Source organism: Venustampulla echinocandica (genome assembly GCF_003357145.1).
Source record: "Venustampulla echinocandica strain BP 5553 chromosome Unknown scaffold_8, whole genome shotgun sequence".
NCBI lineage: Eukaryota > Fungi > Ascomycota > Leotiomycetes > Helotiales > Pleuroascaceae > Venustampulla > Venustampulla echinocandica.
In genome coordinates, this window is record NW_022474213.1 from 1,272,156 (window position 1) to 1,298,762 (window position 26,607).

General features: G+C 47.8%; 8 protein-coding genes across 8 annotated transcripts; 3 read left to right on the forward strand and 5 right to left on the reverse strand.

Annotated features, from left to right (window-relative positions):
- Positions 1-2,685: 2,685 nt before the first annotated feature.
- BP5553_08776 (Fad binding protein) lies at positions 2,686-4,441 on the forward strand (the record flags this gene model as incomplete). Its single annotated transcript, XM_032017399.1, has 4 exons — positions 2,686-2,758; positions 2,853-3,469; positions 3,542-3,654; positions 3,727-4,441. The coding sequence occupies 4 exons, from the start codon at positions 2,686-2,688 to the stop codon at positions 4,439-4,441; spliced, it is 1,518 nt and encodes a 505-aa protein (XP_031866830.1).
- A 1,767-nt stretch (positions 4,442-6,208) lies between these two features.
- Positions 6,209-8,316, reverse strand: BP5553_08777 (uncharacterized protein; the record flags this gene model as incomplete). The annotated part of the gene is made up of 9 exons (XM_032017400.1): positions 6,209-6,349; positions 6,497-6,606; positions 6,696-6,897; positions 6,957-7,183; positions 7,231-7,611; positions 7,668-7,731; positions 7,785-7,960; positions 8,014-8,128; positions 8,176-8,316. 9 exons carry the CDS (start codon positions 8,314-8,316, stop codon positions 6,209-6,211), a joined length of 1,557 nt encoding a protein of 518 aa, XP_031866831.1.
- A 2,578-nt stretch (positions 8,317-10,894) lies between these two features.
- BP5553_08778 (uncharacterized protein) lies at positions 10,895-11,519 on the reverse strand (the record flags this gene model as incomplete). Its single annotated transcript, XM_032017401.1, has 2 exons — positions 10,895-11,119; positions 11,280-11,519. The coding sequence occupies 2 exons, from the start codon at positions 11,517-11,519 to the stop codon at positions 10,895-10,897; spliced, it is 465 nt and encodes a 154-aa protein (XP_031866832.1).
- Positions 11,520-13,210: 1,691 nt separating this feature from the next.
- On the reverse strand, positions 13,211-14,173 carry BP5553_08779 (Ribosomal protein L14; the record flags this gene model as incomplete). The annotated part of the gene is made up of 5 exons (XM_032017402.1): positions 13,211-13,243; positions 13,294-13,371; positions 13,584-13,830; positions 13,929-13,976; positions 14,160-14,173. 5 exons carry the CDS (start codon positions 14,171-14,173, stop codon positions 13,211-13,213), a joined length of 420 nt encoding a protein of 139 aa, XP_031866833.1.
- Positions 14,174-15,142: 969 nt separating this feature from the next.
- Positions 15,143-17,226, reverse strand: BP5553_08780 (Arginase; the record flags this gene model as incomplete). Its single annotated transcript, XM_032017403.1, has 4 exons — positions 15,143-15,985; positions 16,036-16,577; positions 16,628-16,928; positions 17,038-17,226. The coding sequence occupies 4 exons, from the start codon at positions 17,224-17,226 to the stop codon at positions 15,143-15,145; spliced, it is 1,875 nt and encodes a 624-aa protein (XP_031866834.1).
- A 750-nt stretch (positions 17,227-17,976) lies between these two features.
- Positions 17,977-19,130, forward strand: BP5553_08781 (JAB1; the record flags this gene model as incomplete). The annotated part of the gene is made up of 3 exons (XM_032017404.1): positions 17,977-18,030; positions 18,128-18,381; positions 18,443-19,130. 3 exons carry the CDS (start codon positions 17,977-17,979, stop codon positions 19,128-19,130), a joined length of 996 nt encoding a protein of 331 aa, XP_031866835.1.
- Positions 19,131-20,257: 1,127 nt separating this feature from the next.
- On the reverse strand, positions 20,258-21,597 carry BP5553_08782 (Uncharacterized protein; the record flags this gene model as incomplete). The annotated part of the gene is made up of 3 exons (XM_032017405.1): positions 20,258-21,312; positions 21,410-21,496; positions 21,567-21,597. 3 exons carry the CDS (start codon positions 21,595-21,597, stop codon positions 20,258-20,260), a joined length of 1,173 nt encoding a protein of 390 aa, XP_031866836.1.
- Positions 21,598-22,568: 971 nt separating this feature from the next.
- BP5553_08783 (Uncharacterized protein) lies at positions 22,569-23,000 on the forward strand (the record flags this gene model as incomplete). The annotated part of the gene is made up of 1 exon (XM_032017406.1): positions 22,569-23,000. One exon carries the CDS (start codon positions 22,569-22,571, stop codon positions 22,998-23,000), a length of 432 nt encoding a protein of 143 aa, XP_031866837.1.
- Positions 23,001-26,607: the final 3,607 nt, after the last annotated feature.

Below are 26,607 nucleotides of genomic sequence, written 5' to 3' on the forward strand. Positions count from 1 at the left end.
CAGCACATCGCGCCTGTCTAGGGCGTTGGCCTCCAAACACTTTTCGAAGCACTTCTGTTCTTGTTGCCGGCACCCGACGATGGCATGCACGTCGTGCTCGATAGCTACCGACGATGTGTTCCGCTTGTATCTGAAGCGCAATATGCTGCAGAACGTGCCGCCACTAGTACGGCATGCTCAAGCCGGAGCAGAGGTTACGAGCGGTCTCGCTGTCATTGGCGGGGCCAATGCTTGTTGATACCGGCAGGAGGTATCGGGATAGGGGGTCTCGGGTGTGGATATTCTACCTCGTTTCTTGGGTGGTGAACAAGTGCCGTGACAGGTGAGGGATGAGTCTGGAGTTAGGGCGGGTAGCAAATTTGAAGACGTGCATGACAGTGTCACTAACTACTTCGTAGGACGTTGTGTTAAGCCACGAGGGCACAGTATCCGCGAGGCTCTGCGCCAAGCATCCCCCGCTTTAGCATGGAGCACTTGGCAATGCTTCCAAGAAGATCTCTACAGTAGTTCATTTGGCCTGAAGGTTATACTCTATATTATTCCGAAGTCCGCTTGCACGGTGATGGAATGAAGGCGGTTAGTTACGCTGCTTTCTAGTATGGCTACCTTGTACTACGGTATCGTTAATACGACATTAGCTCTCTTGACATGTTCGAACGGCCGTCACGACCCCCCTCGAAACTTCATGCTTGCTTGGATATTCGCTATACACTTACTTCGCATAGTCGAATCCGGGATACGATAAAACCACTCGAACAGGAGCTACTCATTAATTAGCTCCATCCTGGATTTCGCCTGTTGAACCACAGAAGCCTGTTAAAAAGGCCAATCTCGCCCAAGTGACATGCTATATTGGAGCCAGCCACATTGGCATGACATTCATTCAACGCTAAACTAGTGAACTAGATTGTCCTATTGATACTTTACGCCGGTGTTAGCGTTAGCTAGCCTAGAAACTAAACATTCCGCCCTGAGCTATGTGTGGGGCTTTTCGACTTGCGGCCAGGCTTCAAGAGCCAGCGTTCGGCAATTGTTAAAGATGGTGTCGTACTATTTACTACACGATAATACCCCTCGGATGATGGTAACGCACAAACTTAGGCAAACCTAGCAGTACAGTGGGTCGATCGCCTCCGTATCATCCAGTATGGTAAAGAAGCCCGGATCAAAAGTATGGCTTATGTACTTAGTATTCCACCATTCAGTTACTGTACTTTGAACCCAATATCCGTTCATCGCGGGAGTCCACCGCCTTGGACACCTAGATCCAGACAATCACGAAACCACCATATAGCCACACCACACTAGTTGAGGCGCCTCTTTGGTAGTACAAGGCTGTATTCTTGGTCATATACCTCATCTATACCCATACCAGTTGCACGATATTTGCAACCACAAGTAGGGGTTCTGATCCAGCGGCCTAGCGTGTTGCACCGGCATCATGTGACTCGCCCCCCTTTTCCCTTCGCTTTGAGACCCTCCTATTTTTGTAGAAACCAAACTTCCAAATAACTATTAAAGAAAATCCTATTTGTCAAGTAGCTCAAGCTTGTGCATTACTAACAACATGAACATATAAGAGTGCTCCAGATACGCATATATGTAGTGCTGAACCGGATTTAACCGTGATATGAAGCTAAATTCGGTACGTACCGGAGAAATCCAAGCACGCTACCTACATCCCATTATTTAATGCTTATTAGGAGCTGCCCATTTTTGGTACCATATAATATCCCCACGGTTGATAACCTGCAACAAAACTCTAGCCCGGGGGTGGCCACGTGCCAAAGGCCTAAAACTCCTCTCCATGCTGAATATCTATAATTTAACACCTCCTGCACGGAGTAGAGAGCATCGCCGCATAGGCCCAAGGCCTGTAAACAGTTGCCTGAATTCAGATTGGAACATTATCTAAATAGACTTAGATATAGGAGTTATAGTTTTGCTAGATGTAATTTTTACACCCACTAACCCGACGAGTTGTAATTTTTTATATTTTTAGTGCGCTTGGAGTGTGTATTCATTCATGTTGACGCATATAACTTAATAGCCCCGAGCATAAGAGGAGAGTGGGCGAGCTAAGAGCCGCTAGTATGATCCAAGGCTATCCCGTCCAAGTTCCAACTCCCCTATGTTCGGTTTCCAACCGAACACGACAACTTCTTCCCCCCCCGTATTAGGTTAGTTGTGCTGCCCCGACTCTCAGACATGGATTAGGATTTCTGCTGTGCAATCGGCGTTTATCATTTATATCCGAGTGTGTACATCTGTTTGTTTACTATGTCTCGTAGTCAACTCTTGAGTCCCCCTATCTGATGTACCGAGGGTGGGGTCCCTGCCAAAAAGCCCCACAGGAATATACCCCGCGGTTTCCTTCCCCAGAGTCGTTTTGCCGCTATGATAGGGGGGAGATGGCGACTGTGGGGGATTCGTCAACAGTGGTGATATTATGCGCGGCATCAGTTTTCTTCCCTCGTCCTCTCCACCAAGAGAGTAATTGTGCCTTTCCTTCCCTTTGCATTCTGTCTTTTAAGAGAAAGATAATTGGAACCCCCATAACCCTTCCTCGTTCGCTCTTTGTTTGCGATAGAATCAACGAAGCGGCAAGAAGGTCGATGGACTGGTGGTTTGCAATATACCCCGCTGCACATCTATACTCTGCGCATTCTCGCAATTGAAATAGATATGTCTCTATCCATCGTTGCAGACGGCGCAAAGCCGAGCCCCTCGGGAATCAAAGTCATTGTCGTGGGTGCTGGTGAGTCCTTCGAACCCCCGCCATCCACCAGTCCTGGGAATTGCAGCGTCGCAACAACACCGTATCAGTGTGCTAACAACGGTCCCGATATCAGGATTTGGAGGCCTCACTGCAGCCATAGAATGCGTTCGCCAAGGACATTCAGTTAGCATCTACGAGTCCTTTCCCGAACTGAAGTCCCTCGGTGATATAATATCGTTCGGGTCCAATGCGGGCCGTATATTTAATCGGGTATGTGGACGCAATCCAATCGATCCAGCCTGGAATAAGCAGCCCCTGAGAAAGTATCTCAATGTGTTTCCAACAATCCCCCAATCCCGTGTATATGAACTAGCTCGTGTTTCCTCTTTTTCCCATCTTTTACATCCAGGGATTCCCTCCAGGAGGTTCAAGTGTGACAAGCTAACATCGCTTCCACCAATTAAGTGGTCAGATGGAAAGGTTGCAGCCGCAATGCGTGCTGTAAGTATCGACCTCCGCCAATACGGCTTCAAAATCCACAAGTACGATACTGGGGAGGTCGTGGCACACCAAAAGAACCATGACCAGGACCCACTGGCTCCCACGTTTAACGGCCACAGAGGCGAATTGCATGGAATCGTGTTTAACCATGCTAAAGAGCTAGGTATTCCAATCCACTTGGGGCGCAAGGCAGTTAGGTATTTCGAGAATGAAAAAGAGGCAGGAATCGAGTTGGATAATGGGGAAATTGTGAGTTGACCTTCATATGGCTTTGTAGGCACTTTCACTGGAGTGGAAACTAATGTGCTTTGGTGGTTGCAGGTCACAGCCGATATGGTGGTAGGCTCAGATGGTGTGCGCTCCATAGCAAGAACACTTGTTCTAGGCTATGAGGACAAGCCCAAAAGTAGCGGTTATGCCGTGTACAGGGCATGGTATGTTCAATTGCCCCTCCAGAACAGCCGCACATAAGTTTTGCGTTCTCATAATAATCCCCTCGCCAACAGGTTCTCCAATAAAGATATGATCGCCGATCCCCGCACCGCTGACTTCTGCAACAACGGTGACACCTTCAATGGCTGGATTGGACCAGATGTCCACTTCCTGTTCAGCACTATCAAGAATGGCTCTGACTGCTGCTGGGTGCTCACCCACCGTGACGACCATGACATTGACGAGTCGTGGTCTTTCCCCGGAAAGCTCGAGGACGTGTACAAAGTGCTGGAAGGGTGGGATCCGATGTGCCGTGCTATTGTCGAAAAGACACCGTCGGTTGTGGACTGGAAGTTAGTGTACCGGGACCCACTGCCCACCTGGGTATCAAAACAAGGACGCATTGCGCTGCTGGGTGATGCAGCACATCCATTTTTGCCAACAAGTGCACAGGGGGCAACACAAGCAGTTGAAGACGGTGTTACATTGGCGATCACATTGAAGAGGGCCGGTAAAGCGAACGTTCCAGCCGCCGTGAGGACATATCAAGAGATTCGATATGATCGCGTCAAGGCAGTACAGAAAACAGGAGAAACGACAAGAGATATGTGGCATAAGACAGATTGGGACAAGGTGAAGAAAGACCCAAAGAGTATTCAATTCCCGCGAGAAGATTGGATCTTAAAGCTTGATGCTGAAAGGCATGCAGAGGAGGTTTTTGAGGAGACTTTTCAGAAATGCCTCACGAGCGGCAAACAGAATGGAACAGTTGCGCCTGCGGCGCTTTGAACTCCAAGCCGGTGAGCAATAGGCAACCCTTGTAGAGGTTTAGGTTTTTAAGCATGCCAACAATAAAGTTGGTTTTTTCCTCAGATATATTTGAACAAACAATTTCATCAAGACTTTTTGAGTGTTGGAGATTGCCTTATACCAAGGAGCTAATTCAATACGCCCTTCTAAGCTAAACTACCAAATAAACCACAGTTTTCAACAATCTTTGCTAGCATTTAATCCCAAATCTTAAGAGCCGGATGAGCATAAATAATGTGAACCACGACTAGGGATAAATACACAGAGTAGGTCCAATCCTCTCGAAAACAACTTCTTCCGGCACTTGGCATTCCTACGAAGCAAGCCCTACCCTCGGTATCGTCGAAAGCTATGTAGAAAGCCGTAAGGAGACACCATGTATCATCCGTATCAGCCTTGTCGTCCCACTCAGCTTGCGGTGTAAGCGTATTCGAATCCTCAGTTGCTTCTAGGATATCTCTCATATCTAACTAAGCTATTCTAGATTATCTATTGGCGATAGGTACCTTGACTTAAGCAATACAAGCTGAAAGGAGAGGGCCACAAAGAGTTTGGGCACTGTGAATCTCGCAATGGCGTCCTTGAGTCGTTTAGTGATCCCCATGCATTACATAACCATCGAGAAATGCCTAGGACCAAGGAAGGGCCCTATAAACCGAGGGTATGGAAATTATCTCGTGGCCAACAAACGCATGGGTTTGCCTCCACATCAGGTCTTTACATAGCGTCTGTTTCCAAAGTCCTGCGAGAAAGGTTATGATCAGAGCCGAAACTCAAAAAATGTGGAAAGAGCATATACTCTTATAGAGCTTATCCGCGGAGGCACAGCGGATCATCCTAAAATGGTAAATGTAATTTCACCTAGCACCTTCAAGCCTGTGATCTATTCCATGATGATCGTGCGGACAGAGTGATGCCGAGAGGCCATGAAAGCTCACCGAGATCATCCATCAGCTTCTGGCTCTCGATCACCTAATCACTGTCTAGACCTTAAATAATGCATAATGGGTTTAGCTACAAATAATTTAGGCTTAACGCTAGGGTAAAATATATTTTATATTTTATCGTTTGTAGAATCTCATCCCAAGAGATCCCCTTCATTCTCACGTCAAAGTCAGAGGGGGTAGGCGTTATGTTATCTCGTTGCCTATGCTTCCTATGTCGGAAGTCGCCAGAAGTACTTGGATCCCGGAATTGCTGAGGGATCCGGCATCGAGTAGGGAGCATTTTTGGGCCCGTTGTTGACTCTTTAAGTCCTTATTTTGATAGATTCCTAGCCACTTCTTCGCTTTGCTGGCTGGTTGTTCCGACCATTCTATGTTAGTGCTAGAGGACGGTGAAGTCACTCTTGATTGTCGTCGCATAGTTCGCAGGCGTTTGACCGGAAAGGCTGGCGTAGCAGGGGGAAAAGTAAAGCCAACTAAGCCCGCCTAAGTTATAGATTTTGAATGATGAGAGTGCTCTGAAATTAGATTTTGTGTTATCTAGCCTAGATCTGAAAATATGACCCAAGGAGCCCTGGTTTAATTGGGAAGCATGGGGGACCTGTTTCGTACCAAAAAGCCCCCCATACAATATATATATATATATATAGCAGCAACCTAAGCCATAGTCCAGTTCTTCGAATCGCACTGAAAGAAAGTTGGAAATTATGTAGTCCTGATTGAAGCTCATTTGTGAGAATTTCCTCCACAGCCTTCGCTCTTCCCTTCCCCCTCCATTCTTCGTCACCTTTCAACAAGGGAGTTACTGTTTTTCGATAACCTCCGATTCGGTGACAATGGGCCTTTCGTTCTTCTCGGCGGCTTTCTCGCCCATGGCTGCCATGGCGGCGGGGCCCACACACTTGTATCCGCGGAATTTGCGTGCAGGAAGGCGAGCTTCGAACTATTTATTGAAAATATGGCTTAGTGAGCGATCCCGCAATATGAAGAAAGTCTGAGGTCTCGATCCAAAATTGAACAGAGCGGAGACCATAGTAGCAAGTGGGGGCGTCCCAGACAAGGTACAGAGAGCGAAGGAACAAGGACTCACCATCTCGTCAATCTCCTCAAATGTTCGATTCTTGACTTCGGGAAGGTAAAACCAAACCCAGGCAGCACCGATGAGACAACTTGGTGTCCAGATAAATCCGTATTTCGGTCCTAGAAAATCATGTGTTAGCCAAAACAAACTTGTCGCTTTCCAATTATTGTGCCGCGTTTAATTCCGCCCGGCATATGATGCAACATACCCCAGTCCAAAGAATCGGGGTTGATGAAATATGGCGCCGTGAAAGTAGCCAACCACGCGCCCAGAAACCCGATCGAGGAAGCGAATCCAAAAGTGTAGGATCGGAGTCGTTGAGAAGGGAATTCGCCGCCACAGAGCCAGGCATAAGTAGCAATCATGCCATTATACCCAACGATATAGAGGACGGAAAAGGCTACGACAATCTATGTCGTCTTGGTTAGCTGGCTAATATACATACATTGGTGCCAGGGCATAGCTTTACCTTTCCAGTTGATTTGCCTCTCGGATTGGTAGTGTACACAGCTGCCATGATCAACTGACAGAAGCCACAAATTACCAAACCCCAGAACAAGAAGACGCGGCGACGACCGTATTTCGTGATAATGATGCTGTTTATGACGATGGCAACAACGCCAACGCCTGTCAATATACAGGTGTTTTCGAAGGGCGAGCCAATGTGAGCCATTTCAAAGAAATAGGTCCCGTAAGCTACAGTAGATTAGGAGTGTTGGTGGGAAATGCCGAGGGGTGCTTACAGATAATGTACATTGCTCCCGATGCGGCTTGCAAGCATACAGCACCAATCGATAACAGCGTACGCCGACGGTCGACCGGGTTTCGCCAAATTTCTACGATCTCGGTGCTTTGAGAAAGGTTTATCTCGGCGTCGATCACCGCCTTGATATCAGCGAGCTCGCCATCGACAAGTTCCGCATGGGGTCTCAACCACTTCAATGCTTTGCGGGCCTTTTCTTCCTGGTTATGCTGCAATAGCCATCGAGGAGATTCGGGGATGAATAGCAACCCAAGGGCGATGATCCCAGGTACGATATATACCATGCCTAGGGAAACAATGTACGACTGTTTCCCGCCGATTTTCACAGTGAAATTATCAATAATTGTCCCGATGAGACTTCCTATAGCGACGTCAACCAGCGGAAAATTGACAGGAAACTAGGCAGCTTGAATGTACCTAGCGATGTCCATGTTTGAAAAGCTCCAATCATAAGTCCACGATATCTCGCGGGTGAACATTCCTATAAAACTGTGAGCTTCAACTCAATCGCCACCTATGGAAGGGCGTATATACCTGGATATACAGCTGTGCAAATGTCATAAGGAGTCCATTGGCGAGGCCAATAATCAATCTTCCAGCATATAGTGCTCCAATTTGCGTCGTTGTCATCATGATCACATTTGAGACGACACATAGGGCACATGCAACCCATATCGATGCTTTTCGTCCAATAAATCCGGCGAGGGGACCTGTGCGGGTTCGTTATATTAAGACCGACAACGTCCAAGTGTTCACCTCTTACCTCCGAATGAAGAGCTAATGAAAGCACCAAGAATCATCAGAGATGAGATCAACTGCTGGCGGTCGTGAGGGATATTGTATCCCATGCTCGATTTCGCGTCTTTCACTCCGAAGACCTATGGATAATGAGCAATTGCGTAGTGGGTGAGGCATAAACTCGTACCTGTAAGAAACCCGGCATGGCCTGCAAGCCGCCAATGATGCCAAAATCAAGGCCATATTGGAATGGACACATAGACACCAATGTGCAAGCCATGAGGCATTTCCAATGGGTCAAAACCGTGTCTGCTTTCTGGTCCGACATCGTCGCGGTAGTTGAGTAAAAAGACAAAGGCGTGTAAACGGTTTGGAGGGCGTGATCCACAGACTTCAAGTCTTGGGCATACTACGCGTATCGCCAGGACAAAGTTTGAGGTTTCCCAAGTCCTTTATCTACGATCGCAACGATATGAGCCTCGATATTACAACGGCAACCGACAACTACAACTACCGCGCGAGCACTCCCTGACCACCAGGCCTGTGTTTACCTTGTTCCTTGTTATTTGCTATTTGATATGCCATGGCACAGTTAGTACGTAGCATTCCGTACGTAGCAGGCTAGCAGCACGGGCTACTTACTCCGTACACTTACGAAGGGCTGCGTACGAGTGCTCGAGTGTGGTTTGTGCAACTAAATGCGGGGGTGGGGCCATGCAATGCACAGCGCCGGCAATTTATACTGCCTATGCCTAATATGGGGGTTGATATTGCGGAGTTTAGCAGAGATGCGAATAATATCCGTTTGCTGCCAGCAAAGCGCATGGGTTCTGCAGCATCTGGCGGGACGTTGGCCTGTTGGCGTCCCATTGCCTTGTGGGACCATGGGTAAAGAGCTTGGCGGGTAGGGGGAAAGAGGAGGCTCCGAGGGGCGACAAGGTCCTAGGTACGAAGCACCTTAGGAACCTATTTGATATGAGACATAGGGGGGCATAGGGCAATAGGTCGACGACTCGACGACGCGATGGTAAGTGCCCGATCACAAGGAAGCATTAAGCATTGATTCGCAACAGACCAGCAGCCCTCTAGAACGGCCTAGTCGTTTCTTCGGAGCGCTATTGAGCGCCAACCGCTTGACAAGTTGATAAACAGTAGCACCTGGTAGGTATCAATAGTGACGACCCTGGGGATGGAGAGCTTGGTGTCCAAATTCGCTTGTTGGCACCGACTTGGATCGGATCAAATCGCTGAAGTCAAGCAAAACAAGTCCACAGGCCAAACGTGTTTTCGCAGAAGCGGTGAAAATGATCCAACCCACCCCCGGATGCTGGATGGTTAATTCGTGCCATGGCCTTTGACATGTGGTACAACAATGTCACCATCCAGCGCCTAGCGCAAGGGAGCCTTCCTAGACTAGCACAATTCACAATGGAACCTTCAAGCCTCGCCAGCTGCCGAGAAGCTTAATAGAATGCGGCTTGCAATACCTTGGTAGAAGCTTTGATAATGACCAGACGCGCATATCCTTGGGCCACTGGTATTCTGCGCTATTGATTAATGGCATGTTGAGGGTGTCAAGTGCTGAACTTTCCTGTGAGCCTCGCTGAATAGCCACACCTGGCTCTTGAAAATAGAACAGAGGACAACAAGGCAAGGCATGCTCCCAAACCCTTCCCCCAACAACTCCGCGCATAACATACATTGTGTCACTAGGTTGCTATGAGTGGATAAGTTGTATGCCGGCCAATTCAACAAGGCGCTATGTGTTTGCTCTGGACCAAATCGAAGCCTTGGGAGCCTTTGAGGAGGTAAACAACTCGCCCAAACTTTTCAAGGCATAGAAGTACATAGCAGCGGGTACAAGTAGCTGACTGATTGGATAGATTTTTCCTCCTGGGGGTGGGCGCGAACGGTGTAAACATCACGTCACCCTGATAGCCATGTATCGCCACGCCTCCATTCGGAGATATCCTCGGTTACAACATCTCTCCTTTTAGTGATAACCCAATTACTATTAACTGGTTATCCAGACATATGGAGATTGGCAGAAATTCTGGAATACCGTTTGGGGTGTTTTAACTTTTTTGGTAAATTAGTGGCGCGCCAGATGATGGACATCGTGGGCACCATTGGGTGCTAGAGGTACCAAGACTGAAAAGCCGGAGGTTTCAAAACTTCAGGAAGCTAACGGCAGAGAGTGATATCGCCCTTTCTAACCAGAACGATCCATGGTATAGCAAGCACGGATTCGATTTCAATAGGCATCTTCCTGTGCCCCAAAACTAGCAGGGGGGTGCTTCGGCATGAGCCATACAATGTCCTGAAAAACGTGCCCTGATTATACGGCAGAGGTCGGAGAAGGAACAATGTACTGCCTATGGAGAATGAGGCTGCGCACCTGTGGTTCACCACCGATAGAAGAATGGCCGATAACATCGCGGTTGACGGAAAGAATGTAATTACTTAGAGAATGGCCGGCCTGTTTATCACTTCCTCGGTGGCGGGGAAGGTCAATCACACAGCGGGGTATTGTAAAACAAATGGAGAACTGAGAAGTTTCCTGAAACAAGATGAGAGTGATCAACGCGAGGTCAAGAAGGCCCAGGCGAACGGAATGAGAAAGGTTGCTTATTGTTTCCCGTAGCGGTACTGCCGCCAGCTAAGGGGCATAGCGAGTTGAGCATCACTTGTAATTGCGGCTCTAGAGAAGATACATTAGTATAAAATGGGCGCGGCTTTCTGAGTGGCACGTACCTATGCAGCAAGATCTGAATTGCCGATATGTCTCTACCGACACATCGGCTAATATAATGACCATCGACTATCATCTTGTCATGATCATTTGCAGTCCACTAGCACAGTGTATCGGCAACCCGAAAACGATTTTATCCCATCCGGTGGTAAACTCAATCAGCCATCTCGTCTTTAGCGCTCGCGCTCGCACTCGGGCTCCGACTCCTACTCCTAGCTCTCCCCTTCGCAGGCGGTCTTCCTCCCCTCCCCTTGCCGGGCGGCGGTCGTACAAAGGCAAAGTCAACCTCGATGGTTTGATCTAGTAGCTTGGTGTTGTGGGCTCCATCGATGGCAGTGCGTGCTTCATCGAGCGTTGGATATTCGATGAGTGCGTAGCCCTATGGGGTTGACACTCGAATTAGCCATATTCGCCATCCGCAGCTGCCAGAGCTAAGCAACATGCTCTAGCATGAATACCCATCCATTTGTCTGTCTCCAATGAGTTCATAGCAAGCAGGGGATAAATGGAAGTGGGAGAGAATTTCGAAGGCCCAATACCTTCACATATCCAGTCCTCCGATCTAGGTTCAGATGCAGGTTTTTAATCTCCCCAAACTCAGCAAACAAATCATTCAGATCCTCTTCGCTGGCCTCCTCATGAACATTGGTGACAATGATGATCCAACCCTCGATAGAACGCACGGCAGTTGCGCCAGTGTGTGTTGCCATGGAGGCGTTCTTTGGGGCGTCGTGCTGTGGGGACGCGGGCGCGTCAATGTCCATTTCGACGGCTGCCATTTTGGGTTTGGCGTCGCAAAGATTTAAATCCTTTGTTTCTATTCTACCAAAGGAGGTTTCGATGCAATGCGAGTGTTCTGTCTTGCGGTATGGCTCTGCTTTGTTGTTGTGTCGGATGGAAGGTAAAGGCTAGAATTAACTTTAGTAGTGCGTCCTGCCCAGTCTTGGTCGAAACTGATCACCAATCTTTCAGCCTCGCGATGCCTCACGACCCTGACCCCGACTACGATTACTCTACAGGCTTTTGGTCTTGATCAGCCCCTCCAACTTCCACACTTGGGATGATTGAATCTTCAATTTTACATACATATTATTGCAACCGTGGTAGTGAGCCATCTACTAGTAAACATTAATGACATGCAAATCAGACGGCAGTTCGGAGAAATTGTTCCTCCCGTCCATCCTCTAGTAAATAGGTAGGAAACGATATCAAGTTGGTAGCTAAGTGGCCAGGCGACTAGGTGCTTCAAGCTCTACATTGTCGAGTGATCCGATGCCTATTCAGTGATAGACAGGATGTAGCTGGCGATGTGTTCTTCGCGCCGGTAGAGAAGTGGCTCAAATCTTGTGAAAGCCCTCTGAGGCTGACAGTATTAAGTGAAGTCAATAGCATCGGGACGCATAAACGTTAGTTGGTCTTAGTTTTAGAATTCTAAGCATGTCCATAGATATTTCTAGAACCTGGTTAAGTGATAGAAATGCAAGTAAACATGAAGCCTCGGCGCTCCATACAAACCCATTTACTGTCGTCAGGTTGTAAATGGGCATTTGCATATTGGCAACCATCGAAGAGATAAAAAGAGGCAGTCTGGCCCTATAGTAGCAGCAGTGAAACCAACTTCAAGAGTTTGAATTTACCGTGCGTCTTATAAAAGCAAAATTTCCAAGTACCCGAACCGCGCAAAGGGACTCTCCCTTCACTTCCAACCATTGACATCATTGGAAAATCCCAACCCAATCGCAACACTCGCATCAAAATTCTTAATTGTCTGGGGCTGTGGAGGACAGAATGGAGTAAACTAGGGTATAAGAAAGCTTCTCATCAACTTGAAGCATTCTATACATGGCCCACAATAATTCTCACCTGCCCATGATATCTAATAGTACGGGGCTGTAAATATCAATCCGCGACATTCAACAGGTGGATTGAGTATTGGCGAATAGGGACCACATATCACATAGCACACAGTATGCCCTGATATCGTTTACGTACGAACGGATTGGTTTTATCCAGGGATTTCGAGGTGGATGTGGACATTTTGTGAGTTATTTTCAGTTAGTTTTGTGGTGGCATCTTCTTGGATCTAGTTTGCGTTTTGAGTGGCAAGGTGGCACTAGTGCTAGGACTCTTGAAGCAGAATCTATTCTAGTCAAGGTGAGGGTAGTCAGTGGAGACTGTGGCATCCGTCGAACCCGTCCGCATTAAACCGTGGTCGGCAGATAATCGATTGTGTATATCGAGGACACGATGCTGGTCGTAACTTCAAGCACGCCAATAACCCAAATACAACTGATGTATGTATCCTAGGAATGAAAAGACGGCCAAGAGAGTACGTAATGCGATGGTGGTGGAATGCTTCAATTCTCTCTAGAGATCAAGTACGCTATTTCGTATTCGTATGCAGCAACAAGAGCAATAATGCAGACCATCCCATATCATTTCCGTTCCAGAACCCCAAATAAACAACCTTTTACATGACGACACCAGAGTTGCTTGCAATACGCTACATATCATTAGAACAGCTAAGGCACTAGGTGTGGTGGGAGAACTTACTGGCCATAGCTCAGCTGCCTCCTTTCCGACGGGTCCTGTAATTGCTGATCCCTTCATCTCGCCCTTGGGGTTGACAATCTGTAGCCAAATCGATTAGCAAGTGTGCAATTCAAACTCCGACCGAGGCGATCCGCGTAGCCTTTATTCCGCCCAATTTCCTGCCCTGCGCACCAACAATCCCGAATTGTACCCCTAGCTACTCAAGCCAGATCAAATGCACAGATTTCCCAAGCCACCCATACATCCATTCCATATGAAACCTCCAAAACGAATCGAGATATCGCACTCACCACACCAGCGTTGTCCTCGAAGTACAAGAAAACACCGTCTGTTCGTCTCCATGGCTTTGATTGTCTGACGATAACGGCGGGCATGACCTTCTTTCTCAGCTCGGGCTTTCCCTTCTTGACAGTTGCCATAACCATGTCTCCAACACCACCAGCTGGAAGACGGTTGAGTCGCGCACCAATACCCTTGACGGAAATGATGTAAAGATTGCGGGCGCCGCTGTTATCGCAGCAGTTCATGACTGCGCCGCTATTTACAGAAAACACTAATTAGTTCGAATTTGCGGGGCCGGCAGTGAAGCAAGGTGATGTTCCGGTCGAGATTGGAGGAAGATCGCGAAAACGTACACAGGCAGACCGAGGGTCATCTTAAGCTTGCCACCAGGGGCACCACGTCTATTCGCACAATAATATCAGCATTCCTATCCATCAATTCCAGCACATCCTAATCCAAGCTCGATTCTCCAATCCACGTATCTGCCGGAGTCGAGGACTTCCGAAATCGATCGCAGCACAGTGGCCGGAGAAGGTCGAGCTCGGGATGGGACGTTTTTGAGAAACGGGATCGGGGCCACCTACGAGAGCTTTGCCATCTTTTCTGTAGATCTTTGACCGTGTCGAAGAAATCAAAGATAGGTTCTGGGGTGGGGTGAGAAAGAGTTGATGTTGTTATTGTCGTCGTCTTGTCGCGGAAAATTGGTCGATTGGGAATTTGGAGTAGAAACCCTAATCGGCTAAGCGAGCGCACTAACTGGTGTCGCGAAATTTACGAAACTCGATCGCGAATTCTTTTACAATGTGAAGGAAACAGGAAACAGGAAACAGAACAATAAAAGGTGTGACCGTGCGAGATGCAAGATGCGGTTATAAAGATATAAAGTATGCTACCTAGATATGCTATACTATTGCTATGCTAGTTATCAACAAATTTCGAGACGGTACTTAAATACTAACCGGAAGATTTGTGTTCCCTCAAGGGGCTATGGTTGATAGTCCCAGCGGATGGTACCTATAGGTACCTTACCTAGGTACTTCGGTATCATACATGCACCCAAGTACGGAACACGCCTTTCTGGTGTTGGAATACAATTCATTTTTATCTCGGAGCCGCATCATTATTTCATATCGTTGCATAGGTATGGTATAGTATGGAATATGTCATCCTGGGGGCGCAATGCTACGGATCACGCTTTGACTTGGGAAGAGCGAATCAATCTGCGAAGTCTTTCTCTATAGTACATAGACTTTAGAGGATCGGGATGGAGCAAAGCCATTCTAAGATAAAACATCCCCCCCCCCCCCCTAAAAGCCGATATGGAGCTGTGCGCAACCCATATTCCTGATACTCCTGAGACGCCTCGCTCTGTTCCCTCCTAACATGCGCGAATGATACAATTTCAAAGCAGATGCCAGGAACTAACATTCCTGGTCGAGAGAGCTCCCTCCATCGGACAAAGTCTTCGAGAACCGCGGAGGCTGAGATTGGACAAACCAAATCCTAATAATATTGGGCATCGGTGTATCTGGAGCAACACGCGCGTTGACGAACAAAGCCTGCAGATTCAGGTTTCTACTTGTTTGGCCGCTTCTGTTGCAGCTTCCGCGTTGACCTCCTCCTCCATCAACTCGTCCTTCCCTTCTTGCTTGACCTCTGCTGCATCGGATGGCTCAACAACGGCCTCGACGGCAGCTGTGGCGGGTGTAGGAGAAACAGGAGGTGTAACAGCCGGAGATTGCGCTGCTGCTTCCACAGGCGGGTTTATAGCTTCGGGTTTGGGCTCATCTTCTGTCATCTCCACATCACCCTCATTGTCAACAGCTGGTTTAGCGGAAGGGGCTGGGGATGGTGCTTTTGGGGGCTCGACCTCCTCAGGCTCTATGGGTCCGGCATCGAGGGGTTTCTTTTCCGCTATGTCTCCATTGGCCTCGCCGTTTCCTTCAGTTGCCGTTGTGGTGACAACACTAACGTCTTTCTGGACTTCTGGAGTAGCTATGCCGCTATCCATTTCAACGTCAGAAGCGGCAGCATTTGGATTGCAATAATCCATAATGTTACGTTTCTTGATCGTGCCGTTCTGGGGTAGAACGCCGTTGGCACGCGCCTCTTCCTCGTCCTCGCTCTCATCAAGCTCATCATCCCGAGTAATACGCTGGTCCCATCTTCGTTTTGTGTGGCGAGTGTCTTTATTTTCGTCCTCGTCAAGATCATCAAGCTCTGCTTCATCTTCATCTGTTCCACCCGCCAACGTAGTGCGAGGCACTTCGGTCATTTGAACCGAAGGTGCATGGGCGGTCTTCTTGAGGTTCTCGATAACTTGAATCTTGATCTTTTCGAGGTAGTCCTTTGAGTTCGCGTTCTCCATGTTGGAAGGGCGAACATCCAATTCATAATCAGGTCCATAATACTAAAAGACTGTCAGTGAGAAGTGGCCAATTGTTTCAAAACTGCACTCACCTCATAGTACTCGTTGAATGGCAGCGTACGGTCCATCTGCTGGCCGACAAGGACGCCAGTTTCAAAAGCCCAAGTGCGAGCAACGTTGCGCATAGTATATCCGCCTCCACCAAGAACAAGTGTGGGCTTATTGAAGCTCTTAACAAACGCGACACAATTAGCGTGGCCCCTCATACTAAGGTTAAAGCATCCAAGCCGATCACCAGATAAGCTATCTCCGCCACATTGTAGAACAATGGCTTCGGGTTGGTAGTAGTCCATGACACTTTGAATAACCGGCTCGAAGATAGATTTGTAGGTAACATCGTCAATGCCATCACGAAGCGGGAAGTTAACGGCATAATTCTTGCCTTGGCCTACGCCGATGTCGCGAAGCTCACCAGTACCGGGGAAATACTCTCCATACTTATGGAATGAGACAGTCATGACACGGTCAGTAGTGTAAAAGGCTTCCTCGACGCCGTCGCCGTGATGAACGTCAATATCAATGTAGAGAACACGCTTCTTGAAACGTAGAAGTTCGATAATGCCCAGGACGATGTCTGAAGAAATATTAGCGCTTATTTATTAATCAAGAACTCGCTCATTGTACCATTGACATAGCAAAAGCCAGAGGCTTCGCTTTTTTTCGCGTGATGAAGGCCACCGGCCCAGTTAACGGCGATGTCGCACTTGCCGCGGTTGAGACGAGCGGCGCCCTCCATACTACCGCCAGCACTGATGCCACAAAACTCGAACAATCCGTCGAATACTGGGCAGTCGTCGCCAACATTGTATTTGCCTTGCTCTTTTGCAAAAGAGTCCATATTGTCGGGGGTCACCTTTTGAAGGAAGTCGATATACTCGTCGGTGTGAAACTGGGTCATCTCATGCCGGGTGGCTGGTTTGGCACGCTGTGGAAGCAGTCAACAGAGTATTCCAGTCGTATATATCTCTACATATCGCATTGCGCCCAAGAGGAACGGATGGGGGGGGTTTGCTGCAGGGGCGCTTCTGGCTTACATATATTTCCATCTTCTGGTAGACACCATAGTTCATGATCAAACTGTGTGCCAGGCGAATCCGATGAGGCTTCATAGGATGGCCAGCGACGTAGGCATAATTGCCAACATCGGAATCGTAGAAGTATGCAACCCTTTTCTTCGAACTAGGGCCAGTCGAGGGCGGGTCGATCGGCGCGAAAGAGGCCATCGCGCGAAGCTCAAAGTTGTAACCAGGTCAAGCGGTATTTCGGGGGTAGGGGGGAGTTAAGTCTGCGTGGAAAGGAGGAGGGGGTATTGAAGGGTTCAATATAATGTAAGGTGTGCGAGGGGTTTTTGGAATGGGGACGGAGAGCACTTGAGGGTCGGGAAGGAGAAGTTGTAGGTTGTAACTTGTAAGTTGAGAGGGACGATGGAGAAGCTGTGAGTTCTTGGGACCTCTCACTAGCGACAGCGCCACTCCCGGTCCCCAATGCACCAGGGTTAATGTAACTCTGAACCACATCACCCATAGAAATGCGCCATTCTACGGCTTCAGCTATCGCTAGACGATAAGGAGGAAAATATCTGAATTATTGGAGTTAAACCAATGCGAACCCGGGCTATGAATATGAAATCCCTTTTCCTGCGCCCGCAAAGGAGCAAGTAGAACGCGGCGGTTTGACGAGGCTGCGACCTCCTTGGCGAGGCTGAGAATGCCGAAGTCATGTGATTTGGCTCCCACGCTAACCTTATCGGGCTCTTCGTGCTGTCGCGTTCGAGCTTGCCTGGAGCTCCGTCGCCCCATCAAACAACAACTGAAGATCAAGCAAGACCCTCAAGAATCCCAGGCATTTTGTGGCAACAACGTAGCAGACTTCTGCAGCAGCAACATCCCTTCATCTCCCCAAACTACCTCGATCGTACCTCCGCTACACCATAAACATATACCGCACAACTCAGGATGGATAGATTAAATCGAATGCTGGCCTCAGCTGGCGGTATGGGTGGACTGAACAGCTCCGCCCCGGGATCTGTGAGCTTCCCATTTTCATTCTGAGTCAATATTGCCCGCGGTGGAAGTGGGATGGGCCGTGTTTGTGGATGTAACCAGCTAATCGCGCTGCTTCCAGGATAACACAAACCTCATCGACAACTCCGAAACGGTCTATATTTCATCCCTTGCGCTGCTGAAGATGTTGCGGCATGGAAGAGCTGGAGTACCGATGGAAGTCATGGGCCTAATGCTGGGAGAGTTCGTGGATGACTTTACAGTCCGGGTTGTAGACGTGTTCGCCATGCCTCAGAGTGGTACTGGTGTTAGTGTCGAAGCAGTGGATCCCGTTTTCCAAACAAAGATGATGGACATGCTACGGCAAACCGGGCGGTAAGCAGCACAAACTCGGACAGATCTGTTATTTTAGATGCTGACAATTGCTTCTTAATAGGCCCGAGACTGTTGTTGGCTGGTACCATTCACATCCTGGGTTTGGCTGTTGGCTTTCTTCGGTTGATATCAATACACAACAATCCTTCGAACAGCTAACTCCCCGAGCTGTGGCAGTCGTGGTTGACCCTATCCAGTCTGTCAAGGGTAAGGTCGTCATTGACGCTTTCCGGCTGATTAACCCACAATCTCTCATGCTCGGCCAAGAACCCCGCCAAAGCACATCGAACTTGGGCCATCTTAACAAGCCCTCGATTCAGGCACTTATCCATGGCCTCAATCGGCACTACTACAGCATTGGGATCAACTACAGAAAGACTGCCCTTGAAGAGAACATGTTGATGAATCTGCACAAACACGTCTGGACCGAAGGACTACAAATGGATGACTTCAGAGTAGAGGGGGATAAGAACAAGGAACGGTTAAGGAAGCTTGTAGATCTCTCCGAGGGGTATGAGAGGAGGGTAAAAGAGGAGACGGAATTGACCAAAGATCAATTGAAGACACGATACGTCGGCAAGGTAGACCCGAAGAAACACTTGGAGGATGTCGGACAACAACTCATTGAGGATAACATCGTGTCAGTATCGAGACAGATGATTGACAAAGAGGCGTCAGCTCCTAAGGAAAAGCTCGATGCAAATGGGCACGCTAATGGTGATGCAATGGATGTGGAAGAGGAGCTATGATCAAGATATCTGCATAGATTGTACAATACGCTTTGACTTCTTAATCATGCCGAGCATAAAATAGCAATGTGCTCGACGCGGGTCTCCTGGTGTTAGACGTTAATCTAGGCGGGCGTTTCCATACCTGGTCATTTTACGATTGCCGGAATCTCTAAAAGACTAAAATATCTATCATTTATTTGGAAAGTTTTCAATGTCATATTTAGGCTATGCATGCGTACAACTCGGCAACATTTCAACTTCTGCAGTTATAATATTTATTATATTTATAAAATGATAACGGGCAGGGCAGGTTTCATTTGCTGTGGCCTATAATTTCTCCCATGAATGGTAACATCTAATAGGTGGAATTCACAATGAGACTTTTGACAAGATGGCGGGGGAAGGTATCTCCAGATGATCCAGTTTTGGCCAGTGGATCTTTAAGACAGCCATTCAGCTCGCAAAGCACCTTGACCTTAGTTGGGAGAAAGAGCAGCTGACGCAAGGTAAAAAGAAACAGCACATAGACAAAACTAGGAACTATTTTTTTTGTTTGTAACTAAATATTACCTCGTTTTAACAGAAGAAAGGTATTTGTAATGTATTCTTTTGGTTGTAGTTTTTGTGTGCCAAATTATGTATCCTAAGTAGATTTGTACCTATGTATTAACCTTTTAATTGCATCTATACCTCCTAATATTGTAACAGGCAGTTCCACTTCGGAAGCTTGATGTGAGCACTTCCCAATTCCACCTTTAGACTTGAGCCGTTACTTCTTCTTTAGCCTGAGCTATAGGTTAGCAGACATATCTAAGGACGTAAGCTATAATGGCCATGGGCATATATTAGTGCTAAAGGTGACCTATTTGGGCCTGACTTAGATTACCTTTGGTTGGTGAGGAAAATTAGACCAGGAGGACTCGAAGTATGTTGCCATTAACTCCGACTTCCTTCACTAACAGGAGCTCGAGAATCGCTCTGTAGCCGCTGTGCGCTGCTATCTGCAACTCCGAGTCGTTGACCTCAGCCCCCCTTCTCCAGTAGCAGCTCGACGAGTTGTTTCATTACCGCTCCTGACATGCGTGATCTTCGAACAGAGGTTGGGCCATCTCCATCTGGATCCATGGTATGCTCCAGTGACACTGTCACCGATACGACACCCCGCTAAACACATCCCCAAAGCAAATCTTCGACTCAACAGGCGAGTATTCATTGCGATGCGAAGGAGAGATAAAAAGTTCAACGGGGCCACCTCGCCTCGGCCAATCAACAGCCCTCATCCATGTAAACGGGGAACCTAGACCCAAAACGCATCCGAGCCTTGCAGCTTCGACCAGGCCTTCTGAAACGCGTTCCAAGATTCGGTCTTGAATTTCCAAAGGGAGGCTATGAACAGGTGTGTGGGCCGGAGGCCGAGATGGTGAGAGGGCTTGAAGGAGAAGATTTATAGCGGAAGGGGAAGGTAGAGTGAGGCCGTCCATGAGAGTTGTTGGGGCTGTGTATGAGAAAGTTCCAGTGGAATCGACGTGGCAGACCAGCATATGTCGTACCGACAAAAGTAAGTACGTACGCTGCTCGGTGCCATCACTCGGATTCATGACCTTCCTGCTCTCCCTTGCCTCATCCTTCGCAATCTTCAGTGCAGTCTGAAGGTCTTGATGGAGAACGACCGTGGTGCCTCCAATACTGAACAGGTGGCGCTCGTAGGGTTCCCAAGACGGTACATCGAGAACGGTGATGTAGAAACTTCTAAAGTCGATGTGCTGCTTCGTGAAAACCTCATCGACCCGAAAATCGTTTGTTGCTATACTGACAATCGCCTTTGCGAGTCTCCGAAAGGTAGATTCTGCATAGGAGGATCGGAGTATGTGGCGCCATTGGTCTGCGAAGTCTAAAAGAACACGTGAAGACAAGGCAAGACAGCGTTCGCGTATAGGCGTTGAAGGTTTCTGGTACGGCGGGGGAAACTCAGCGAGGTCCAGTTTGGGAGGAGACACTATTTCAAAGGGAGTGAATTCGGATCGTTGCAAAGGATCAGAGTCAAGCTCGCGTAGACGAGCCAAGGGAAGTTGGATATGGCCAGTCTCGTCCGAGTAGGAGAGAAGGTCCTGATCCAAGTTAAATGTACAGACAAATCTCAGATTCTGGCGTCTATCACCGAAAGGTTTCACAACGTCGTCTCGTAAGAGCCACTTTTCAGCTATCCCTTTGTGTAGAGCATCGAAAGTGGAGGCCAAGCAGGTGGTGAGTGGATATGAACCGGAGTGTTGTGAAAAGATCCCGATTTTCGGACTCACCCTTCGATGTCCCCCGGAGAAGTTTATGCGCTTTCTCTATAGTGACCTCAAACTTCAACTCCCGTCTGCTGAAGACGTAAACACGTCCTATACACCAGATGAGCCCCTCAGGAATTGCAATGGGCAGAGGAAGGAAGAACTCGAGAGTTAAGCCTACCTTCTGTAACGATCTGGAAGGTTGTCGACATCGTGTTCAGCGATCGGTTATAAGGGTTGTGCTGCGAAAATCAACAATATCAAATGGATGAGCAGCATCAAATGGTTTCCACAACTTCGGTGGTTTCGCCTTGCATGGTGTTGATAAATTTGGAGTTGGGGGACTGTGGGGGAAAGGTGATTGCGGTTTAGGCGGTCAAGCGGTCAGGAGGCAACCGTCCATTCTCTCAACTCTCGACCCCGAAGTTCCAACGCGTCTCCGCATCAAGGTTTCCAACCCCCGGAAGTGCCACCAACGTAGGTATGTCATTGTCATGTTGTCCTTCTCCGAATCTCTGAAGTCTCCAGGACGGAAAGACTCCGAGCGGAGCTTGAAGCTTGGAAACTTCAAAAAAGGGCCGGGCAACTGCGGTCTCACAAGGCCGAAGTGGAAGGACGTCTGCGCCATCCTCTACAGGAGCTAGTGTGACCAAAAGTTCCTATATGTTCCCTGCGTGCTGACAGGCAATTGATACGCCAAAGTTGGAGTTGGGAAGCTAAATGCACAAAGATATAGTTTGGTTCCGCTCAGCTTGGAGGTCGAGAAAGCTCCCTCGCTGCCGCTCACCTCATTGGGTGCGTCCCATATATTAAGACTCTATACTTATATAATTCCCCTGATGAATCCCTCTCTCGAATACAGAATCTTGTCACTCAAGTAAGCCACCAATGGAATTTTTATTTTATGCTTCACTCCTCGAATTCAGCTGCGACCGACGTTGTGGGTTCAAATAGCTGACCGTTATTTAACAAGGCGTGTGCTCTTGATCCGACTAAGTCTTAGCCACAATGGTACAGTACTATAACAATCTTCCACTCCCCGTGAGGCATCTAACGCCCTGGGTCTGGAACAATCAAGTTATCAACCACCTCCCGCCACCTACCTTGCCGATCCCCACGTCGCAGCCCCAATCTCCCTCTGCAAAGGACGCGCTAGTCGTCAGAGCCCTTGTACAGATGAATAATGTGCGGGATTCTACAATGGATCATCACCTCCAACGAGGGATTCTCCGTGATGCAAGAAGATATGGCGGCCAATCTGCGTCCCGGTTTCACCGTGTCTAGATTTGCGAGGCCTGGAGGAAGCTCGTACGAGTACGACTTTCTCTTGGGCGAGACAAAAGCCCCCGGGGAATCCTGGGGCACGTACGCGGACCATACGGTTTGCGCTGGTAATGACAACGACACGAAGAACACTTATGGCATGCTTCAGATTGGCTTCGAGATTCAATTTTACAAGTATGAGAATTATCACTTCGAGGCGATTGGCGGTCGGATGCACTTGGTTAATGATGAGCATAATGTCACTGATTGGTCCCGGCATATGAAGTCAATCCCAATGCCCGTTGTTAATCACAAGTCTGACAGAGTTATAAAGCTAGAAGATCAATGGTAATTTTTCTGGCCTGTATGGATTCAATTGAATATTTAAGGACTCGTCTCGAACTATGAAGCTGCATCTCGCAGCTGCAAAGCGATTTTTGGTCAGGAATTTGACTATTCGGAATGTGATCTGTAACCAAGGCAGGCAACATAACCTTGGCCAGGTTTTTTTTCAAACCCCAACTCGATACTCCCAAGAATCATCCGGTTATAGCTCCCGGAGCCTTCTATCGAACGAAGCAGGCGGCGATTTTCCAATATTGGGGGTGGCAAGATCATCTTCTTGTCGCCAAGCCTCGTGCATCCATTGCCACGTAGGTCCGCTACTTCTCAGTCTACTTGTCACCATCACAAACGTTCCAGTGTATTGACAATTTCGCAGGGTCAAGAAAATACGGAGGCCACATCCGAGGTTGTGACTGAGGAGACCGTTGTCCAGTCGGCTGGCAGAAATTCCGACCCTGCGTTTGATGCTAGTGCTCGAATTCTGTAAGCAAGAAGATCAAAAAACCCTGGTATATTGCTAGTTTATGTAGCTATGCTACAATGCCCGTTCCTAACCGTAGCTTAGAGGAGCATATCAGTATTTGATACTAGGAAATATTCCTATCCCAACTCTTCCTATCTGTTCTTATTCACGTTAGGCGCTTTCAAGCTCTTAAATTATGTCTTGAAATTGCATCCTTAGGGTGTGTTATAAATGAGCATTATTCCCAAGTTTCAAAGTTGATTACTTCGAAAGAATATGAAGATTGGAACAAAGCTTATGTCCTAGTTGACTCCTCTACGATAATCATGAAGGCGATTGCTGTGTTTACGATGCTCTTCTTACCTAGGACGTTCTGCGCTGTAAGTTGTCATTTGCCATATTGTTACTCGACTATGTTTTAAGAAAAGTGCCTAGTCCCTCTTTGCTATGCCGCTCTTCGAATGGAGTTCGTTTATCGAGGCGTCCGGCGCTACGGGGAGGTTGGGATTCTATCGGGCTACCATAATCTCGGTAGCCATTTTGTACTTACTACTTCGAGACTCTGGCATGTGTTCGATGAATAGAGGTGGTGTCGCGAAGAGAAGGGGACTGTTTATTAGGACATCCGGACTCGGCTTGAATCTAGCTCGGCCGAGTAACGTACAAAGGTAGATTTTGAGAGCTGGAAGATCTTCGGGGATTGAACGCTTCAACTTTTAGTCGCTGAGCAAAATGAAGAACGGCAGCGAACTCTTGCAAGTAGGAAATGATTTCGAATTTGGTAGGAGTTTGACAACTAAGGAGTAAATTCATTGACTGAGCTACTGCTCTGTCGTATAGACAGATTTCTATATAAATTATATAAATTAACCCTATTAAGGATGTTTTGTTAAAGCTTAGGCCTCCAACCAAGCCCCTGAAATGTCACAATCTAGGGGAATCTCCTGAATGCGTGATACGAGCAGATCAGCTAGTCTAGGTAGTAAGCACCTGTTTGCTAGTAATTAGTATAGAACACAGATGATTACCTCGGTCATACAAATCTTAGATAACATGGACTTTGGCGTATTCTATTTACTTAGTGGTTTACTTGACTTATTCCCTTACTTGCCTGTATATATAGGTTATCTACTTATTATATTAGAGAATAAATCAACTTAATTACCTCTAAGCCCCCCTTGTTTTAAGTACTATAACCTTAACAGTTTTACTCAGGAAGAAAAGGTAGAAGGTGGTATTTTCTTTGGATGTGATTTTTATGTACTAAATTGTGTGTTTTGGGTAAATTTACATCTTCTAAAAATTTTATTATCTCTATACCCCCTAACATTGAGGTAGCAGGTTCATGTACGATAAAATCACATCCCCCTCTTTCTAGTAACCAAAAAAAGTAGTTCTGTTAATAAAGTAAAAACCGAGTTTAATAAAATGACAGTGGCTAGAAATGCAAAGGTTCTTGGCCTCTGATCTCTAATCTCAGGCTATGAATGGGACACTGCATGCTTGCGCTTTATGGTGCTACAAGTGGCGAGCTTGTCGGTCGGTCGGCCTGGTTATGTGTATCATGAGGTATGAAGCATTATATGGGAGTCTAAAACCGGTACCTGAATAGAGCAGCAATTTTAATTCAAGAAGTGAGCTCAACACCCGTTTCCCGAACTCATATAAAAGGCTACAGGCACCTATAAATAATGGCTACCAGAAACCGACTTGAGACGTTGTAGACAAATAATTTGCAAAATGCATTCATTTTCTTACGGAACAAAATCTCTCTAACGACACAAAAACAAGCTTCGCCCTCTAATCGGAGGGGAGAGACGTTACATCACAACACCGAAGTAGCAAATCTCCAGGCAAAACCTCGGCAGGTTACAGTCGTGGCTGGGCGACCATTTGGCCAATGTTCACGGTTCAATCGATTCCTAGCTAGAGACTGGGCTGCCCCGACTCGCACACGGAAGAAAAAACATGAGCTGGGGATAAGACCTTCAAGGAGTTGGCAAATGTGACACCTACTCATGACAGTAGGAATATTTATACAAGGTGGCTGGGCGAGGGTTGGATTTTGGCTCGTTTGTTCCACTCCTTCTGTTGTCGCGCCAACAGCTTACCATACCAGGTATGAAAAGCCAGAAATAGGAGGCTGGGAAGGGGATCCTAGAATCAACACAAAATCGATATTCTTATTATCTCCACAGCCCACGGGATCCTTCGAAAGGATATATTTGTAGATTAGAATTCGGGTTGGTACAAATTCTCGGTAAGCGCAAGGCTCCCTTCTTATTACCATTTCCAAACATAGATCGCATGAAGCAGTTCATCCAACTTTGTGGGGATTGATTTCATGCAAGCTCCCTGAGGCTCCTCATGCAGGTACAGTGCAGTACTACCGGCTGAACCCGACGACACCGCTGCATCGGCGGGTTGCACGTGTGTATTCATCAGGACCTTGTAGCGCAACCTGCAGATATTGAGAAGGGGAGATGGAAAGGTTCAAAGGAGCAGCCGGTACCGACTTTGGAGCAGCCAGGGGCTTTGGCAGGGTCATTATTATGTTGCTTGAATAGGGTCACATCGGCCCACAGCCTCACACGCACCTGAATTGGATGAAACACCCTCAAGTCAGACGGCGACCTGTCCCAGAGAATCCATCCCCCGGTAGCGAGGCCTCTGCCCCGCGTACTACTGGCTGGGAACGGCAGAGTTGTCGGGGATAAGACATCATAAGATATCACCAGCGAGAGCCCAGCGTGCAGGTGTCCAGCGGAAGCCACCGCACGATCACATCCATATTCCAAATACGATGTAAACACATTATTACAACACCAATAATTCCAAACAACTGAACACATCACTTTCCATAGCTCCGAATACCCGATGAGTCAACATCCGATATGCTCCTATCTCCATTCTCGATTACCGTTTGGCCTCGTGTCTCCTTACCGACGACGTCCTATACTTGTAGGTCTCGACATTCAGTATAAGTACCGAAACTTCAGAGTTGGTTTAGCAGTTCTAGACTCCTAGCTGAGGAAGAGAAAGTCGCTCCGAGCCCACGGGTGTAGGTTTCCGTACGATCTTGCGGTAGTACGGTACGGGTATTTGCGCGAATCTCACAGCTTCACCAGTGAGGTTACTACCTTTGGGCTAC